This window comes from Numenius arquata, chromosome 9, assembly GCF_964106895.1.
Source record: "Numenius arquata chromosome 9, bNumArq3.hap1.1, whole genome shotgun sequence".
Classification (NCBI taxonomy): domain Eukaryota; kingdom Metazoa; phylum Chordata; class Aves; order Charadriiformes; family Scolopacidae; genus Numenius; species Numenius arquata.
The window spans coordinates 42,828,487-42,848,703 of NC_133584.1; the positions used below are offsets into that span (position 1 = coordinate 42,828,487).

General features: G+C 37.7%; 1 protein-coding gene across 1 annotated transcript in view; it reads right to left on the reverse strand.

The window, feature by feature from the left end:
* EIPR1 (EARP complex and GARP complex interacting protein 1) overlaps window positions 1-20,217 on the reverse strand; it is an 83,965-nt gene that overhangs the window by 26,788 nt on the left and 36,960 nt on the right. The window contains exon 4 of the mRNA XM_074153388.1: window positions 11,629-11,785. Coding sequence (XP_074009489.1) covers window positions 11,629-11,785 — 157 coding nt within the window. The remainder of the gene's footprint in view (window positions 1-11,628; window positions 11,786-20,217) is intronic.

A 20,217-nucleotide genomic window follows, 5' to 3' on the forward strand; every position in this document is an offset into this window, starting at 1 on the left:
TGGGCTGGTTTATCTGTAGTATTGCCAATCTTATTTTCAAAAGTGTTTCTTGTTAAAGTTGCATGGCACAACTTGGAAAAAACTTATAAACAACTGAAAATGAGCGCTGATAATAAAGATGATGAAGCAGTTTCAATTAGACATTCAACTACCATTTTGCCCATGTTAATGAGAAGTAACCAACTAGCACTGGCATAGGTAATTCAGAATTTCATATAGTTCTGCTGCACAGATATACCAATTAAATCCTTCAAAGAGATGAAAAAATTTTATGAACACGTGTAACAGGATCAAAAAAAATTAACGTACTGTAACCTGCACATGATCACAGCTAACCTTCCACAAACCAGCTTTTTAAAGTGAAATTAAAAGACATCAGGATCATCACACCATTGAATAGGTAACTGAGAAATTTTCAAGTTGATTCTGATCGCATTTATTTAAGTCCATCATTTTTCTTACATACCGCTGAAAGTATAAGCGGCATTTTGCGTTAATATATGCAGATATATTTTTAATTACAGTCAACAAAATGTTTTGACCAATTAACTCTTTAAGAGTTCTTCCAGCCAGACATCAATATTCTTTATGCCTGTTGGTGTATTTGCACCTTTCCTGCACTGATCATTGAACTTTCAATTGTAAAGCCAGATTGGAAGCAGTTTCTTTGATGTTTTTGAAGGTAGGAAGAAATTTCCCATCTTTGAGTGTCACTGAGCTTCAAGGTAAAGAACTTTTTATAGCCAAACACTGTGTGCTAATTAGACCCAATTATAACCCAGGAGACATACCTTGGGATGAAAATGTCTCTCCACATTCACTCTGTCCTTGTGAGATACTCATTTTGCTTCTATTTAATTTGTCTTTTATGAAAGTTCATTGTTTCACGGGTGTGGGTTGTAGTGATCATTCAGACTTTACAGTCTAAGCAAACGCTACTCAAATCACTCTTTGTAACATGTTCAGCTGTATTCCGTAGTCATGCCTGAATGTGTCATGGTTTCGGCTGGGATGGAGTTAACTTTCTTGCTAGCAGCTGGTGTAGTGCTGTTATTTGGGATGAGAAACCATGTTGATAGAACACCAGTGGGTTTGGTTTGTTGCTAAGCTTTCTGCTCCTCACACGGCCCCACCAGTGACCAGGCTGGGAGGGCACAAGAAGTTGGGAGGGGACACAGCTGGGACAGCTGACCCCAGCTGACCAAAGGAATATTCCATACCATGTGACAACATCCTCAGTACATAAAGCTGGGGGAAGAAGGAAGCGGGGGGAACACATTTGGAGTGATGGTGTTTGCCTTCCCAAGTAACCATTATGCATGATGGAGTCCTGCTTTCCTGGAAGTGGCTTAACACCTGCCTGCCCATGGGAAACAGTGAATTAATTCCTTATTTTGCTTTGCTTGCGTGCGCAGCTTTTGCTCCACCTATTAAACTGTCTTTATCTCAACCCACAAGATTGTTTTCTTCCCCACTTTTACTCTTCTAATTCTCTCCCCCATTGCGAGTGAGTGGCAGTGTGGTCCTAGCTGCTGGCTGGGATTAAACAATGACAGAATATTAAACATGAAATACCATGGAGAAGGGAAAAAAAAAAAAAATACTGGTGACTGAAAAAAAAAACTGGCTTTCAAAGCAAGATACAAATTTTAGAAAAACTGAAGTTTTCATTTAGAACAATTTTCAGACACAGCAGAGGTGGTGATAATCTTTCAAAAGGAAAACAGATAAAACCAAGCAATACCATTTTCCTGAGCGTGCCAACAGTTGCTGATGCTTACAGTTTTCGGAAATGGACAAGATAATTGTCAAATTCACAGCTGCCACTCAGAAACTAAGTGTCAACTTCACGGCTGCTCTTTAGATAATCTATAAACAGCAGACAAGCAATTATATTTGTTGCCTTTTACCCTATTTTGTTATCATCTGACTCCTGATGCTTCAAATTAGCTTGTAGCTAGTAGTTTCTGGTTAAAAAATTAAATCCTACAGAGAACGTTTTCCTAGTAAAGTAAAAAGAGAATTTAAAATATTCGCTCAAATGCACACATGAAAGGACTCTATTATCTGTGTTTTATGCTGAAAAGATAGTTAACACCATCATTTATTAACGTACCGAGCTTTTACAAATGAACAATTCAAAGTTCTCCATTATAGACTAAAGAAGAATAAAGGAACATACAAACGCTTTCATAGATGTGAACTGCAGTCCAGCACAATGCAAGCATTAACTACTGCTTAACCATAATTATAGAAGTGACAACCATTTATTTCCCTAAGTGGAGAAATTTTGCTAGACTGAAAATTCTTATGCACTGCAAAAAGGAAAAATACACTCAAACATTTGGTAACTCAGCAGAACATCCTGCAGCCTCAACGCAGCCCATCAGAAAAATTCATGTGTTATGGACACAAATATCCTGCCTTCTTTGCCATACAATGATTCAAACTGAGAGGCGACTCTGCTAATCAGGTGATTAGAACATTATTCTAAGAGGAAGGAGATCAGACTGAGGATAACCTGGAACTCACAATTTACTCCTTACCCAAGTGCTCTGCAGAGCGGCCACATTTCTGAATGAAAACATCTCTAGCTAATTTGTAGTGTATTAAGTCCATGCTGCAGGAAGCACATGTAAGTTAAGCTTTGTCTCAAAGTTCTCAGAGATATATTTTGGTATCTTACTCCTCAAGACACAGTAAAACTAGAACCATAGCTTCCTAAGAAGAAACTTAAAGAAAAGGTGAATTTATTTTAGGTGCCTTTTTAGCGAAGAGGCTGCTGAGAAAAATGAAAAATGAAGTTAAAGATTATTTTGGACAAGAAGCCCAAAGGCAGCTGGGCTTTATTCTGGCTCTTAAATTATTTTTACATTCAGAAAGATAAAACTCCTGTACAAATGAATACAAAAGTATCCCAAAAAGAACGTGACACATAAAAAGCACTTGCCTCTAAATTTATGTTTTCCTTAAATTGTCATACTACAGCGTTGGCAACCCCATAAAGTCTTTTGGAAAAAAGAGACATAAAGCAGAAAGCAAAATCATAAAGGGTCATCCTTGATATTCACTGCATTTCCTTGTCTACTGCAGCTGCGATTAAACAAGTTTATAGTAAGAAAAATAATTATGATTCTTGCTTTATGGCCCAATTAATTTCAGCAGTGAAGAGGTATTTATGTACATGTAAACATAGTAACAACAGTCTGAATCCTAGGAGTTCACAATCTAATAGAAAGCATAGTAGTGAATTTGTTACAAGAAAGCAACATATAGGACTCATTGATTTTAAGTAGGAGCTCCTTACTTGTAGAAACATTAAACTCCTGTTGAGCTACTCATGATTTAAAGTAAAACCAACAGGTGACTACCTTCATAGTTCATTAACAGTCTCAGATTTCTGTCAGGTTGGCCATGGGTTTGCATACTAGTAACACTTAAAAGAGCAAAGCAAAATCATAAAAATTGATTATACCAGCTCTCCATGTGAGCTAAACTGACAAGTATTGTCACTGGTAACATTTGAAGTCATGAAACATTGGGATTGGAATTAACATCTCTAATCTGTAGTTCAACCAATTTACCTACATTCTGTAGATACCTGCAGCACAGTAAGAGCAAAGCATGAACAAGCTACACAGCCAAATGTGTGAAACAGCAAGACCTACATTATAGGAAGGAAGCCGTGACTAACCATTTTCCGACTTAAGACATCAGTCAACCATATTCTACTGCGTTTATTTTTGAAAAAATAAAATACACAAGTTCTATACACAGTTCTTGTAGAGTGTGTCATGACAGTTCTTACAAGTGTGACCTGCAGTTCTTCAGATTGCAGTAACCTAATAAATCCTAAATTCTTTCCCATTGACTTGTGGGTGAAGCCGACTCTTTCTTCTGTGTTCATATAAAAACTCCACACAGTAAGAAACCCATGAATAGCACTAATTGGAATCCATGCTACAAAGTAGTTTTGTAGCATGGTCTTATCAAGGTCATGAGGGTTCTCCATGTTTGTTTGGTATTGCAGACAAGTCCTTACAGTTGATTAACGATATCGTGAGGCTAATTTTGCCTGTTTGTTGTCACATGTATTTATTCCAGATAGATGATGAATATTCATTCAACCTTCCAGATTTTTTAGGACACTGCCTTCTCCTTTAAGGTCTGCCTTTTATTAGCATATCCAACCTAGATATCCTGGATTTTTGCTCTATTCCATGCTTGTTGGTATAGACTGCTCTTGACCTTGGAGGAGGTAGTCCTTGAATATTAAACAGCTTCCTTGGAACTCTCTTCCCTCTAGGGCCCTATCACATGGGACTTATTCAAGCAGATCCCTGAAGAGGCCAAAGTCTATTCTCCTGAAGTCAAGGGCTGTGAGCTTGGCTTTTGCCCTGCTCCCTCTTCTCAGGACCCTGAACTCCACCATTGCATGGTCACTGCAGCCAAGGCTGCCTTTGACCTTCTCATCCACAACCAGATCTTCCTTCTTTGAGGTCCAGCAGAGTATCTCTCCTCATTGGCTCCACTGTCACTCTGGTCAGGAAGTTATCACTGCTCTGCAGGAACATCCTGGATTGCTTCTGCCCTTCTGTGTTGTCCCACCAGCAGATTCTGGCATGGTTGAAGCCCCCCACGAGGACCAGGCCCTGTAAATATAAGGCTACTTATAGCTATCTGTAGAAGGCCTCATCTAATTGTTCTTCCTGATGAGGTAGCCTACAGCAGTCGCCCAGTAATGTGTCACCCGTAGACGTCTGCTCTCTAATCCTTACTCAGCAGCTCTCATTTGGCTCATAATCTTTGAGTTTGTTTTGTTTTTTAAATGAAACCTGTTTTATTCTCCTTATTCTCTTTTAGAGAAGAGAGAATAGCTGGGGGGGGGGGGGGAGGGGTTAATTAAAAAAGTTATGCATTGTTTCTGACATTCTATGAAATATCAAATACAGTCTAAAGAATACAATAGATTAAGAAAATATTTCCTCGAAGTCACTTATAATGGATTATTTACAGCAAGAATACCTAAATATTACAGCAGAAACGCTCACAAATAATATTCTAAGGCAAATATGCAAAACCCTTTTAACTTCATGGGAAGGCATGGATGAAACATAATATTGCTCGATTGCTAAATACATGTCTACATATACAACAGCTCTTCCAAAAGTTTTATTAAGGTTGTCACATTACCACAATTAATATTTTACAGTAGTATTTTAGTTATCCTACTGTTACCGATGGCTGAAATATTTGAGGATTCAATGGCTATTTTGAAACATTTTAGAAGTTCTTTTTTCTTTCTGCAAGTATTTTAGAAGTCCATGTGAGACACATGTGCTGAGACAGCAGAATGCGTTATAGCTGCAGGCTTTTTTTGGTGAGATATCTACAATAGCAAAAGGTCTAGAGTATACGCAGTTAAATTACTGTAGGAATGCAGTGTTTTGGCAGCATAGTTTATGGTACCTGTTGAAATCTATATCCCATGCCAGAAAAAGCACATTACTAAGCATAACGCTTGTATCTGCTTGGTGGATTTGCAGATATTATTACACAGACAAATCTTTTTAACAGTCTTAAGAACAACTCACTGAGGAGCTGAAACCTATTTATTAATATGAAAAAGAATCAATTGACAACATGCTTTGGACAAGAAACATGACCAAAGAGTCAAATAAGAACTGTCTGAAATAGTATGTACAGTTTAAAGATCTACATAAGTATTAAAAGTTGTTTTCACCTTCTTTCTTAACACCAATGGAAAGAAAGCTTTTAAATACGGAGCAACACATTTCACATAAGCAGACACGTATGATAAACTACTACCACCCAGAGTTAACCGCTATATACAATGAACAGCACATGTAGAAGAACCGAACCCCTCAGCACATATATGAGTTTCTTCATTTAAACTGGAGGGAGGTGGGGAAACTGCGTGTAAAACTAGGATTCGTTTCCAAAGCAGATGGACAGAAGTCACATAACCTCTATCATTCTACAACATACTGCTCGTGGAGCAGCTGCTGCCATGGACAGCATTTCCATTCTGTTGCTTGAACAGGGCTTAAAAAACCCCAAAGTGAGTATTATGGATATGTGACATGTCATGAAAGAAACATACAACCAACTCATCTGTCAAAGATCAGTAAGGTGGTCAACCTAGGAAAAAACTTTTTAGTAGTATGAATGTCTGGCAGGAAAGCACACAGGGAGCTGTCAGGTAAATGTCCTGCCCAGCCTCTGGACGTCACACTTCACTAATGTAAAGATTAAGAGCTGAAATAAGCTTATTTGCGGAAGAGCTGAAGTGGGCAAACCCAATCTCAGCAGACTCATTTTAGAGGAAACATGTATCTGCTTTTGGGGGGACAATTTGAGTATTTTCCTACGTGATTTTTCAAAAGATGGCAACATGGATAAAGCATATTCTTCCTAAACTATTGCTCTTTGAAACAAACAGGACATCTGCATGGTTGGATGGGGGGGAAAAAAGCCCCAACTTCACAGAGTATTCTTCAGAGTCCATTTCTCCAATGATTTGACACATGCCTAAGAAGAAAATTATGATTGCCCAGGATCTGCATTGACAGCTGAGGAAAATCACCACTCCTGTTCAAAAGAACAGCCAAACTAGGAAAAGTTTACACACACCTGGCACAGATGTACCCTTTAACACCCCTAATCCAGTAACTCTGGATACTGGGGGAATTTGAGGTGAATGGACTGCAAGAAGTGACTGGGACTCTAGCTAGTGTGGTCTCAATAAATAACCTCTCCATCACCGCTGCCTGAGACTGAACACTGGGCTGGATGGACTGTCTGAGGCTGCAGGGCACCCCTTCAGCCCTCACGTACATTTTACCAAATGGATGTACTTAATTACAAATGTAAAAAAAAAAAAATCCTTTTCTTCATCCAACAGACACCCAAAAGACATTTCAAAGCCCTGAATTTTTAACTACCGTGTAAGGAAGTGTCAGCAATATTACTTCATCTATAATCATTCCAGAATATTACACTAAGAAAGAATTCTACTCCAAGGAGAAAATACTCTAAATAGTAAATGCTTAATGGGGTTTTGGAGAGCAAACTGGAGTCTGAGACCAAGAAAACAGGGACACCTGTTCAAAGCTAGTTCCACATGAACATTTAAAATTTTCCTGCATAATTAATTTTTTCCTGTTCTGCAACATCTTTTTTTTTTTTAAGATTTCCCACAACCTTTTAAGCAATTCAATAAAAACTAAAAATAAAAACAGTTGGTATCTATTTAACCTGCAAAATCAGTTGAGGCAGACTGCAAGCCTCTTTTTCTTTAGTGCTAAGAATAGCTAAAGAGGCATTATAAACAGGAAAAAAAAACCAACCTTTTAAAAATAGCTCAGTTTCTTTCAGTGTGCAGAAATTACAATTAATTTGGCAGTAAAACTAGGGAATATGACAGCACAGTGAGAGTTAAAGCAAAAAACTACTTTCATGTTGGGAAGAAGTAGTGAAATAGTACCCTACAAACCCTTTGTTTTTTACTTGTAGGGTAACAATTTCTGTACTACTTTCTGTATTGTGATTTACAAATCCAAGGTAAACACAAACTGCAGACTTCAACAAAACTAATTTTCATTTGAAGCATATGAAATCTATTGGAATTATCAGAAGTGGTCATAAGTTAATATTGAATACATACAGCAAGTTCACATACATGAAATACAGCATATTTTTCCCTTATTATTTGCTTCAATGTCAGATTTTACTCTCATTAAGTTTCCCCTTGGCCATACAAGACTAGAGTCAAATTCTGATCAAAAATTAACACCATAAACTCAGCACATAACACAACATTTTATTATTTCACTATTCAATTATTGAATCAAAATTATTCCTTAGTATATGCAATTACATTGAATAGCCTGAAGTTTTAAACTCGCACAATACTAACCACTCAAAATTACCAAAAACATTCAAGGGAATGAAAAAGAGACATGAGTGTTATAAATTACTCCTCTGGTTCCGGACACATTTTAAAGGATAAAAAAAAGGGAGAAATGAGAGAGAAAACTTAAGAAAGAGATAACAAATGGTTGAAGATTTGGATTTAGATATAATACGTGGATTTATTTACAACACAGGATGATTTACTTACAATGAAGGATAATCTAAGATTCAAGACAGTGAAATCCTGTAAAGAATTCAGGACATCACACAGAATTAAGAAGGGAGAGAGAAGTAGAACATAAGATACAATTAAAATTTTTACCATTTTATAAAGGATCAGAATATAAAGGGGAGAGTGATAGTACTGCTAAGCAGCTGCAAGTTACACTCCCACTGAAAACGCTTGTCATACAGTAAGTTTTTCCAAAAAACTTTCTCTACACTTCATTTATGTAATATCAGAGATGGCTATTAATGCCAGTAAACAATTGAGGAAAACCAAAACCTCAGACACAAGACCAGGGAAAAGAATCACCCCTTGCATTCCCTAATACATGATACTAGAAATAGAAAAATCTGTGAGGTAATTTTTCAACTATCAGGCTTTACAACGGAAGAGAAAAAGAATGCAAAAAGATAAGTCCTAAAGAAAAGAAGTTAAGAAATACAGCAGAGCAGGGAAAACGAAGAAAAGTACAAGCAAATAAAGCTCTGAGACATGCAGTGGATGCCTGTGTACATAGCCAGTTGCATTTTCAAGATAGGTTTGCTTTTTTACCTTTAATTACAGTCAAATATCAGTTACTTATGATCTGCAACCCAGATCCATGAATATTGTGAAGCATCTATGCTCTAGATGCCAAGACACACAAAATACCTTCCCATGTGCCACTGTCTGGAACCACAGAAGTTCACACTAAGTGTGCCACAAAGGCTCACATCAATGTTACACCCTGCATCTCTCAACTGTACTGTCAATGCCAGCACTCTTCCCTGCCCAGCCTATGAAGATGTGATGGAAGCCTAGAATATGGGTTTTGTCTTGGTGGTTTTTTTTTTTGGCATGCATTCTGACTCATCATGTTAAAAATTAACTTTAAAAAAAATAAGCCTTTATCAAATCTGAGGTGTATGATTAAAAAGCTATCATGACTTAAAAAACTTTTCCACCCTTACCGAGGCTAGCGGTTGTGGTACATTGTTCTACTGCGCTCTGTGGATTATACAGCCTCCTTAAAGCATGTGTGATCATATCGAACCCCTGGGTTCAGTGTCCAGCCTGTATTTTGTAATAAGTATGAGATTATGCTCTAATTGCAAGGCAAATGACAGAGCCAGAGTAAGTGCCGCAACTATACGATGCCAGAGCACCACTGATCTCAAAGTGATTGCATAGGCTAGAATGTTGGTCTTACATTGAAGTTTGAAAAGTATTTACACTTTGCATTGTTTGATTTACACATTGCTTGTTTGATTTACAGTTGGTTCTAACAAAAATTGCACCATAAGTGTCTAAAGTAGATTCATATTTTTGAATCATCTGAAATGCGTAATGTAAAAAAATATCTGAGTTGCTATTTGGGGACATGGCCTGTTAAGTGATACACATTTGGCACAAAACATTTATTTCACTGAGTTATGTGAGCTGTTTCTGCTATGACTGAGGCAGGAATAGAAAAGCCTGCTCTAGAACAAGATCCTTTAACTCAGCTGTGCTTGCCTGAGATGATGTGAGGGGTACTAATGCCAAGTATTCCGCTTATACCTTTTATCTTTCTGTAACACAGGACATTTTCAAGTCTTTATGCATATATATATATACACACACATATAGATAAAAAGTATTAAATGGTAGCAGATATTTGTAAGTGCTAGTACTGAACAAAGTCAGACAACAAGAGACAGAAAATTGCACATGAACTTGCTACAAGCTATATTAGAGGAAAAACCTGATTTTTGGCATTCACATCCTGGTATGTTCCCTTATTCCTTGTCTGGTGATCACGCTACCACACAGAGTCCTGGCATCCCAGCATCAGATAGAAGCAGATTATAGAAGATTCAAAGACAAAAAGTACAGATCTTAAGGAGAAAAAGGTGAAGATTAAAAAAAAACAAAAAATAATATTCCCAACTATATGGAATCTAATTATCAAAAGGTTTTAACAATAAAACGGGAATTGTTTAATATAATCAAAGCATTATAAAGAGAAGTATTCATATGAAAATGAGTAGCAAAGAGTTAAAAGGTACTACCACAAAGAAATTTAACATTCAGGAAGCTGAGATTTTAGAAAAAAGCAGCTTAGACACTCTTTTGATTACACTGATATGTCCAGTGTTGTCCAAGAACCACGTAACAAATATTACCTGCTAGTTACCTTTTTCATTTCAGTTGAAATTTAACCTACAAGGCTCAAACTAGAAATCAGTAGCTAGAAATAGATGCTTAAAGCTTACAGTACAATGTATGATGTAATTAAAAATCAACTGAATTAACTATCACTTCTAAATTCCTTTTTTTTTTTACTAGTTAGTTAATGAATAGAAATTTTTATGCACCCAGATTTTTAAAAGGAACTGAGTCTGATTTTCAGTATTGTTCTCTTTTGATATAATCTAAAATCACTCCTACTAGAATATATTTAAGTATAATGACAGCATGATGGATACCTTACAGAGCAGCTATCTGAATACAGAAACCAAAGACACCCTTTCCACTCTCATGTAAGACACTCACAGCAATATCTGACATTGATGTTGCATTATCTTTATTCAGTTTCAGTTCAGGGTTGTCACATTTCATTTACAAAAACCTGCTGAGTTATTCCATGTTTTTTTCTTAAAATTCTTTGATAATTGTGAACTTGCACTTGGACTGTACAACTTGCATGATCACCTCCTACTCTGTATTCTTGCTGCCAGACAAGGTGTTCCTAGGACTATAGCAGACCATGTTCTTACGGTTTCAACCTTTTCTGCAAGTGGAAAGTGGTCAAGTGGTCCCCAAATTATCTCAAACAACATTGTAGTTGTTAAATATGGACTGAGTGTATTAACATTTCTTCACCCTGCATCTGTTCAGGAAGCACTGGGAACATTATATATATCCGTAAAGCAAAGAACTTTCAAATACACAACAGACAAATTTAACTCTTTTAAATAACTGAAAGGAAAAGGAAACAAACCTCTGTAATACCCTCTGCAGTATTGCAGCTCTCCTTGTCTTTTCTTAGGCAACAGTGAGGAGTAGTTAAACAGGCACCATATAATATAATGAATTCTTATCCTTAACAAACAATAAATTACTTGCACTTATGGCAAATCAGTCAAGTGAAGACTGAAAAACAAAGACCAAAGTGCAACATCAAATTTATATTCCATAAAAAGATTGAAATGCTAAGTATTATACCTTTGTGCAACAAAGGTTTTAGATGGGGGCAGGTGGGGAGAAACACATTAAAACAGTACACAGGCTGTTACTCCATATGTGTTTGCAGGACTATAATAAATGTTTTTAATCTATGAAACATCTGGGACTAAAAATCCAATTTGTACCTTTTTTTAAAAAAAAAAGATGGAATAGTTTTAAAGTGTATAGCATAGCTTCTACAATATAAATCTGCACAAAACTAACAGCACAGGTCTATCCTTTAGGCTTTTTCTAGGAATATAAAATATGCAGAATCCTACCAGGCCATATTGCCATGGACTGTGTTGTCAAGGTGACAGAGTAGCTCCAGGGTTTGAGTGTTGCTTGATGAATCATCAGGGGATTCATGACTGCCTGATTCCAATTCCTTCGGCATCCTCCAAACAGCAGCACATGTCATGACTTTACTGTCTGAAGCTAACCAACAGAGAATAATGTCAACAGATCATTGTATGGGAGACATATTTTGTATACAGTGCATCAACATTTACACAAATCTATAAGCAATGCACATCTGCTGTTTAAAATATTTAAAAATATTATACCAAGATGAATTCAAAGAATGCAAAATGCAGATACAGACACAGACCTCAAGTTAGCGGCCGAGTTGCTGCAAAACTCATAATTAGCACACATTCAATGCGCTTCTCCCTGTTTAAAGGCAACGGTCAGTGCTCGTGAAAACATAACTCTTTGGGAGGCAAGTTTTCCAAGCTTCATTCCTCATACTGATGTTAATGAAAACAACTCACAAGTTATATTGCTCAACTCCTTAACAGTAAGGATTTAGACATCATTTTAACATTTTCCTTTTGATAGCTATCTTCAGTTGAATCTATAGCATTGCATAGTACCCTTTACTACTGTTTATTACACAACCAAGTATTCCATGTAAGTACACTCCTCTAACAAATAAAAGCTGCTTCCAAAAGACAAACTGAACTTATACGCTTATAGCAAAATATTACAGTGTATGATGAACAAGCCAATGGCAGATTAAGGAGAAAATACCATATGGTCTACGCACATACGGCATTGCCCATCACCCAATATAGCAATTTTTAGCAGTGCAGAATGGGAGGAGACCAGAGCAGCATTGCATATGTTCACGGTGTTGCAGCCACTGGTCCAGGGTTCACAGAAGACAGATACGTCAGTATGATCCACTACAGCAGGAACAAAGAAACCAGCCACAGCGGTGTGAGGCGAAGGCAGGGGGAGCAGCTACCTGCTGGAGGATGTGTCAAATGAGAAGTCCAGAGGATAAGCAGCAACGAACGACATGTTTTCTGTTCTGAGGTCATTTCGCATGCCTCTTTCTTAACACTTCTGTCTCCAAGTACATTTTAGCTGATTCTAGTGCAGAGTGCCTGATTAGAGCCATGAGCAGACGTGACCAACTTACATGAGTGGAATGGAAAACAGGAACAATTCTAATGAGAGTGTTTTTATAGAGGAAGGATGGTAAATCTGAAAAAAGCCGTTTTTAGGCTAAAATGACACTAACGTGGGAAAAAGTCTGTTATAAAGGTTGTTAATCTAGATATTCTCTATGCAAAAATGCACTCAACAGAGAATTGGACAAAAATCAATTGATATGTAATGATATAAAGTAAATAAGCCCAAAATGCAAGAATGCAGACATGTTTTAAAAGTAGACATATGACATAAAAACCATAGGTAGTTAGGTCAAACCAGTAAGACCATTTGTTTGAGAAGGAAACAGGGGTAGGAGGAGGACTTCAAATTCAAGCACAGAATTCAGAACAGACAAGCACTGGGTATTTGATAGATTGTACTAAATATAGAATATATGTATGATGCATATAACTGTTCTATAGCAATCTGGTGTATACAAGTTGCATACGGTATCAGGAGACAGTACATCTAAAGATGATGGATAATCCCTTATTTATTAACACTTAATTTTACTGATTGTAGTGCATGCTAACTAAACAGCTATTTCCAAATCATGAGGCAAATCCTTTATTCTGAATCCACGTGCCACTGAACGAAGAGGAGGAAGCAGCAGCAGATGGCTACCTTTCTTTAGCAAAGGGCAAATCAACGCACAGCATGCATTGTACACCACACAAATAATAAATAACCTAAACTGAAAGTGCAATAGAGTTCAAGAAGTCGAGATTTATTGAATGTTTCACCTCAGTACTCAATGTGTGACAAAACATTAAAGAACATCACAAAGAAGTTTCTGATAGATTATAATTACTACAAGGTCTGTACCATGCATACAAAGCGTTAGCTTTTCCATCAAGATCTACGCAGAGAAACACAAAAGCAAATAATGGAAAAGAAACTACACGTTTCTCAAACCATCTTTCCTCTCAGCACAGCACCATGAATCTTAAGACAGCCTTAAAATGTCATTTTAACTTCTTAAAATGGGAACATTTTGCATTTGTGATGGTGTGCTCCTATCAATAACTCTTTAAGAAATATTTAGTTTCTTCTACAATCAGATTTCCAGATTGAAAACTCTAAGATAACTAAACAAGCACTGGCTTGAAGACTGAGGGAGGCTGAAGAAAATATATAAATATATTGAAAACTCCCTGGAACTTCTTGTGGGTCACAATTCCTCTTAATCAATAACCACAAGCAACAAACCTACAGGAACCCATAGCCACGAGATAATTCTCATTGCATAGTAATCCAAGTCCCACAACAAGCCTCTCATGGCTGTATGACAAGATCGTTAGCAGTATACAGTATTTGTGGAATTACCCATATAGCCTTATTTCCCAAGTGATCACATGAAAATTTAAAAACCCACTATTACTAAGTAATTTCACTACCACCTCTGTAGTGCTACTGCTTACCTAGAATCCCTCCAGGCAAAGAGAAACTCCAGATTTTCCCTTCTTTTACTATCTTCACATCACCCTACTGCACATATACATACAAAATGACAATGTTTTTATCTACCACCTCTGGTATTATTTCTTAAGAGACCAATATCAGTGTAATGTTTAAATGACAACGCCAGTTATTCTGTAAAAGAAAGACAGACAAGCAAAATACACAGTGTCTATTTAAGTCATGCTTCTACACCTTCCTCAAAGCTATTTACATAGTTGGAAACCACTTTTCCATCCCTACTTCACAATGAAACCAGAATTTTTATTTATGTCACAGCACCAACGCAGAAGACAATGGATAAGGTTAAGCTAGTTTCTGTTGTAGTCTTATTACTGAGTGTATTAAGAAAAATGTTGGTAGGTTTAGCTAAGCACTATTGAACCTGTCTTGTGAACCTGAACGTTACACTTTCATAGAAAACAAGTGAAAGGTTTGCAGAAGGGAGGCTCACTGTATTCCTAAAGCATTGTTTACATAAAAATGATCCAGAAATGAGACAATGAACTATTTAATCTTTGTCACATTTTTTACTCCTCATTCAAGAGAATTCACCTCTCTAATTCATCGTGCATCTTCATTCTACCTTTTGCTAGGCATAGGTAAGGATGGAGCTAGATGTACTGTTCCAACTGCAACAACCCCCCGTTTCCCCACATTCATTAATCCTATCTCCTGGGCAGAGGATACCATCTGCTCGAGTGACTATATAGACAGTTTCATCTACCTGCTTCTGTTGAAACAATCCAGGCTTACAAACAAGCAAACCAGAATTCAAGGAATAAGCAAATAATCCCACATTTTGACAGCACTGAGTTAGGAAACAACCATACATGATGCTGGCAGCAATGAGGTTGCAGTAACCAAGCACAGGAAACAAACTTTGGCAAGTTCAGCCAAAGCCTAAGAGAGATAACCACGGCTACAGAACACGAGGCCCTCTTTAGATGTCTACTTTACAAGTCGAGCAAGTGAGAAAACTCTCTGCATGCAGAGCGTGCAATTTGCAGAGGGTCACAACTTCGCCAAATCGATACCAATTTTCACTGCAGCACTCAAAAGGACTTCTCAATGAGGGCTATTTCCATGACAATTTTCAGCTTTCCACTACCAGCTGTTCCAACATAGAAAAAAAAAAATAGAAGTTGTAGACAGGTGAAGCATCCCGTTTATCTTCCTCCAAACACTGTTCCCCTTGGAGAGTTGCTCCAACTTATAGTAATAGCCTCTGAGAAAGAAATAAGCCTGGGAAAAAAGTCTGCCTGAAAGCTAAACATAACTGGAAGTTATTAATGAAAGTTTGAGAAAAAACCACGTATGTAACATTAACTAGAAGTACCTGTTACTCCTTTATAGAGTTATGTCACACACAACAGATAAAGTCACTGTGCTGTTGCTGCTGGAATACAATAGCCAACAAACATTCCTTAATAATTCAGTCATTTTGGAACTAGATGCAAAAAGAAAAATGTGGATATAAGAACACAGACTGCTGATTCCAGATGCAAGACATTTGCTCAGGACACTGAAAGTCATTCCTGCCTTTGTGGAAAATTATAGCTTTTAATGAATTTGCAGATTTTTAAGCTAGAAGGGCTTATCTATGCACTTCACACAACCCTTGATACTGCTTCAGCATTTCTCACAGTTAAAGACTTACATAATGAAAGAAGTGAGCTCTGTCGTGTCTCCAGATTCAGAGAGAAGAACCTAAAATTTTAAGTAATTCAGAATTATTATAAAGATTCCTTCAGAAAATGCCATGGACTCCAAATCTACAAAAAAATCAACTGAACATCAATTGCCATAAAAATCTGTTTATACACACTTCTTGAAAGATACAGTTTACTCTCTTTAATAAGTAACAACTCTAAAAAGGACATAACTCGCAACCCTAGTGACCATACTAAGAAACCAATTGATACCTGGACAACTGATGCAATAAGTCAGAATAGATGAACAAGAAAGATGCAGTCTAGTTTGTCACTGTAGAGAGTAAGTGTTCTCACTTAGACCTCTATTTGCTTTTATATTATTGAGAACAAAAAGCCATACTTATGTTGGAGCTGTAAGTAATTTTCCAATTGAAAACAACCCAGCAATTTCATTGTTTTCTCACAATGAATCCCTTTACTGAAATTCTCCCTCCATAAATATGGCGAGTTTTAACAAGAAAAACCCAAACCGAAAACCACAAACAAAAAACACAGCCCAAAACCAGAAAAAATTGCCACCTGAAACAATTTTGGAGATGCCTCCATCAGTCAAATATTACCAAAACAAATATGAAATAGAAAAACAAAAAGGAATATATGGAATACAAAAAACAAATCCTCAGAGGTGTGGACGCTAGTCAGTACTCTGCACTATCAGCAAAGAAGGGGTCTGTGTACATGGAGAAACCCACCAGCTCCATTTGCCTTCCTCTTTCAGGTGTCTCAGGGTTGAGGCACACCCAGAACTTGACAAAAGTCAGTAAGTGCTATTGCTTACCCATGTTCTGCCTGCCACCGGTTCACCCACCGGAATAGTTTTTCCAAAAGTGAAGTTAGTATCTTTTACAGGCAGTAAATAGAGACATTAGAAAAAATAAAATATAAACTTATTTTAAGAGTGATTAAAACCAATATCAATCTTTAGTATTTGATAACAAAGTTTAAAACAGGATTTTAAGAAGTTAACCCCCCTCTTAAGCAAAGTGTTAAGTAGGTGTTGACATAATATAAAGGGAAAAGTGTAAGAATAGATGTAAATGGGAACACAAAAAAATACTACCACCTGCCCTTCTCTCCCTTCCTCCCTCCCCCCATCCAACAGACTCAAGTGGATTTTGATCCAAATTATACAGGTCCATATCAGCCAACATTATAGTTCACTGCTGTTCAATAATCTACCTTTTATTCTTCTGGTGCCACATGCTGAATAAAACCTACCATGCCACTGAAGTATGTTCTGACATATATAACAACTGCAGTCTTGACCTGTCAGAAGCTTACAGCAATCACCCAAAGCAGACCAGATCCAGCTCTGCTCAGTCCTCCCTAATTATATCATTTTACAAGGCATTTTAATCTTTGTGTTCAATCACTCTTTATGGTCTTCCTTAACTAAACACATATCATAAATCACCCTTGATTGTTTTTTTCTCCCCAAATAATGTATTCAAGCCGGTTCTGCTAGTCTCCTGTTCTCTTTTTGAATCGTTTCAAAACACATTTTGTATGTCTGTTAGTAAGTCGGTATTTAGAAATTAATTCTATATGATCAATAGCTATACAAATCAGATGGTAATATCTACAGGAACGATGTTTTCATTTTACTTTCTGCTGTTATTCTACTTCATTCCCCTGTGTTTAACCTTGAAACCCAAATGACAATGCTTCCTACATCACTGCCTGCAAACATTCAGGCTGAAGCTGGAGGAGCTGAAGTATCAGTGCCTGACAGGGTTTGCTCTTTGATCAGCTCAGGTGGTGCAAAGCCAGCTGGTTGCAGTTATTCTGTTGCCCAGGGAACAACAACTGAAGTGTATACTTCCTAAATCCACACAGGAGGCCCTTCTGCAGCATTGCCACAGCCGCTCTTGCTGTGTGAGGCTGAAGTGGTGAAGCTGCTATAGCCACAGCCCAGCTGGTGCCCATTAATGCTCTCAGTATGACAGGAACAAGCAGCGAGTGTTCAGAAGCCTCCTTCTTAACATTGACAAACAGAGTTATCGCTCTTCCTTATTAATGAATGTAAACATCCTTCTCCTAGTTTAATAAAATGAAGAAATAAAAACCAAAATTATTCAAGCACACATCTCTTTTTAAAAGAATGACCTTGTAGCCTTTTTAGTCAATTCATAAAAAGATAAACCATATTCCATTTATTAGACAACGTGTCCTTCACAGGCAAAAGAAGAGGGGAAAAACAACATACAATTCTTTTTCTGGGTTAAGAATTTCATCTTTTATGCTAAAAGCCTGAGTAGTCTTTCATTTTACTTTTTTCTGAAACACATGGGGCGAGATATACGCAGGAATAACGAGTTGTAGGCAGTTTAATTTTTCTTTCCATCACGTAGATGCACTTTTTAGCTATCAAAAGACAGCCTTTGATTTTTGAAAAATATAAACACGGAAACAGAGCAGAAACAGAATCACAGAATTTTTTTGGTTGGAGGGGACCTTTGAGATCGAGTCCGAACAACAACAACAAAAAAACCCACCAAAAACAAAACAAAAAAAACAACCACACAAAATATCCCAGAACACCAAACACCAAACCAAAACAAACACCCACAACCACACCCCACCCACCCACAAACAGACACAAACCAACAATCTCGGGCACTAGAGCATGCCCTGAAGAGCCACGTCTACACGTTTCTTAAATACCTTCAGGGATGGCGACTCCACCACCTCCCTGGGCAGGCTGTTCCAGGGCCTGACACGTAACACAGCAGCTCACCGTATCCTAATACAAGTATGTTTTCAAGTGGAACTGAAAGTAGAAATCATTAGTAGAAAAACAGTAACACGCAATAGTCCAGACGTATTCATACCCAGGACATCTTCCATACTTAGCTGTTGTCTCATTACTCCAGCCTCTGGAAAGCACTGAGTAACAGCAGCCTTCTCATCAGCATGCAGCTCACAGGTGATCACAAATTCCCGTTTACTGCACACCAATACAACACAGATATGGCTTAGGCCTCTTAGACAGCAGACTGCCATGTTTGCATTGTATATACAGATGTCTGTCGAGGTTTTAAGAAACCTCACACGCTGGACAGTGTGTGAAGGCGTAGGGCATGACATGGAGAGACGGGCAAACCCATCGTGTCATACAAAAATGGGAGACAGAACCCACGGCAAGCAGGAGGTCAGGAGGCTAAAAAACTGGAGAAGCCACAAAATGCCCATTTTTTATAGTCTAATGCTTCTTACGCTATCTAGAGGTAATTTGAGACAATGTTGCAGCAACATACATTTTTTGGGGGAATATGCTCTGCAGATATACATCTATTTGAGGGAGCTCAAGGTTTACTGACTGCACTTCTGGAACTCTGCCATATGGGGACAGCCCAAGTGAAGAACTGCAACCATCGCTATGTTGATGAGCTGAACTTTGCTCTTCAGGCAGAATTTGGCTGCAACATCGTGAAAGCTGCTCAACAGCACAAATAGGCATGCTGTCTTTCTGACACTTCACGTGGCCAGATCTCATATGTCACAACGATGACTTACGGCTTGTTTGGCATCTCAGATATATCTCTCTAGGTATTTCAACAGAGTAGAAAAAAACCAGAGAAATTAGCACTAACTACATGCTTTTGTTTGAGATAATCTTCCTGCTGCTATTACCACCGGTACACCATAACTGCAACACTGGGAGCCCTACAAGAAGCAACGTATCAGCTGGCCATCCAAAAAGCATTGTGAGATTTAACCCTGTGCCGAAGAGAGCTGCACAATACACCAATAAAAGCCAATGAACCATATTTACATGTTGGCTTCCATCATCACTAAGGCTAGTGAAGCTGAACACCATTATCAACATTGATATTTTTACACACTCACAAAAAAGGGCAAAGAAGAAGCTTGAGTCTCATGGAGGCACTCACTTTCATCACCAGCAAAGCCACTGCAGCTGTCAGTGGAGCTAGATGACAGCGATGCACTAAGGTTCCCACTTGATGTTTCATGAAGTATTAAAACACTATACTCCTTAGAAAGTTGATGGGAACCGCAAACCACTTATCCCCATCGAACCAGGCACTTTACTAGATAGTTGCATAGTCAATGGTCTATCTAAATAACCTTTAGCATTCCCATTCTATTCCATAGGAGTTCCAAAGACAAATATAATTACTTGACAGTTCATGGAAATCTATTTCAAACAGGACAAATGTCACTATATCCAACATCAGCAATTTATGCGGCTGTCTCAGGCTTGGTGGATGAAGTTCTAACTACTACCTTGATTTG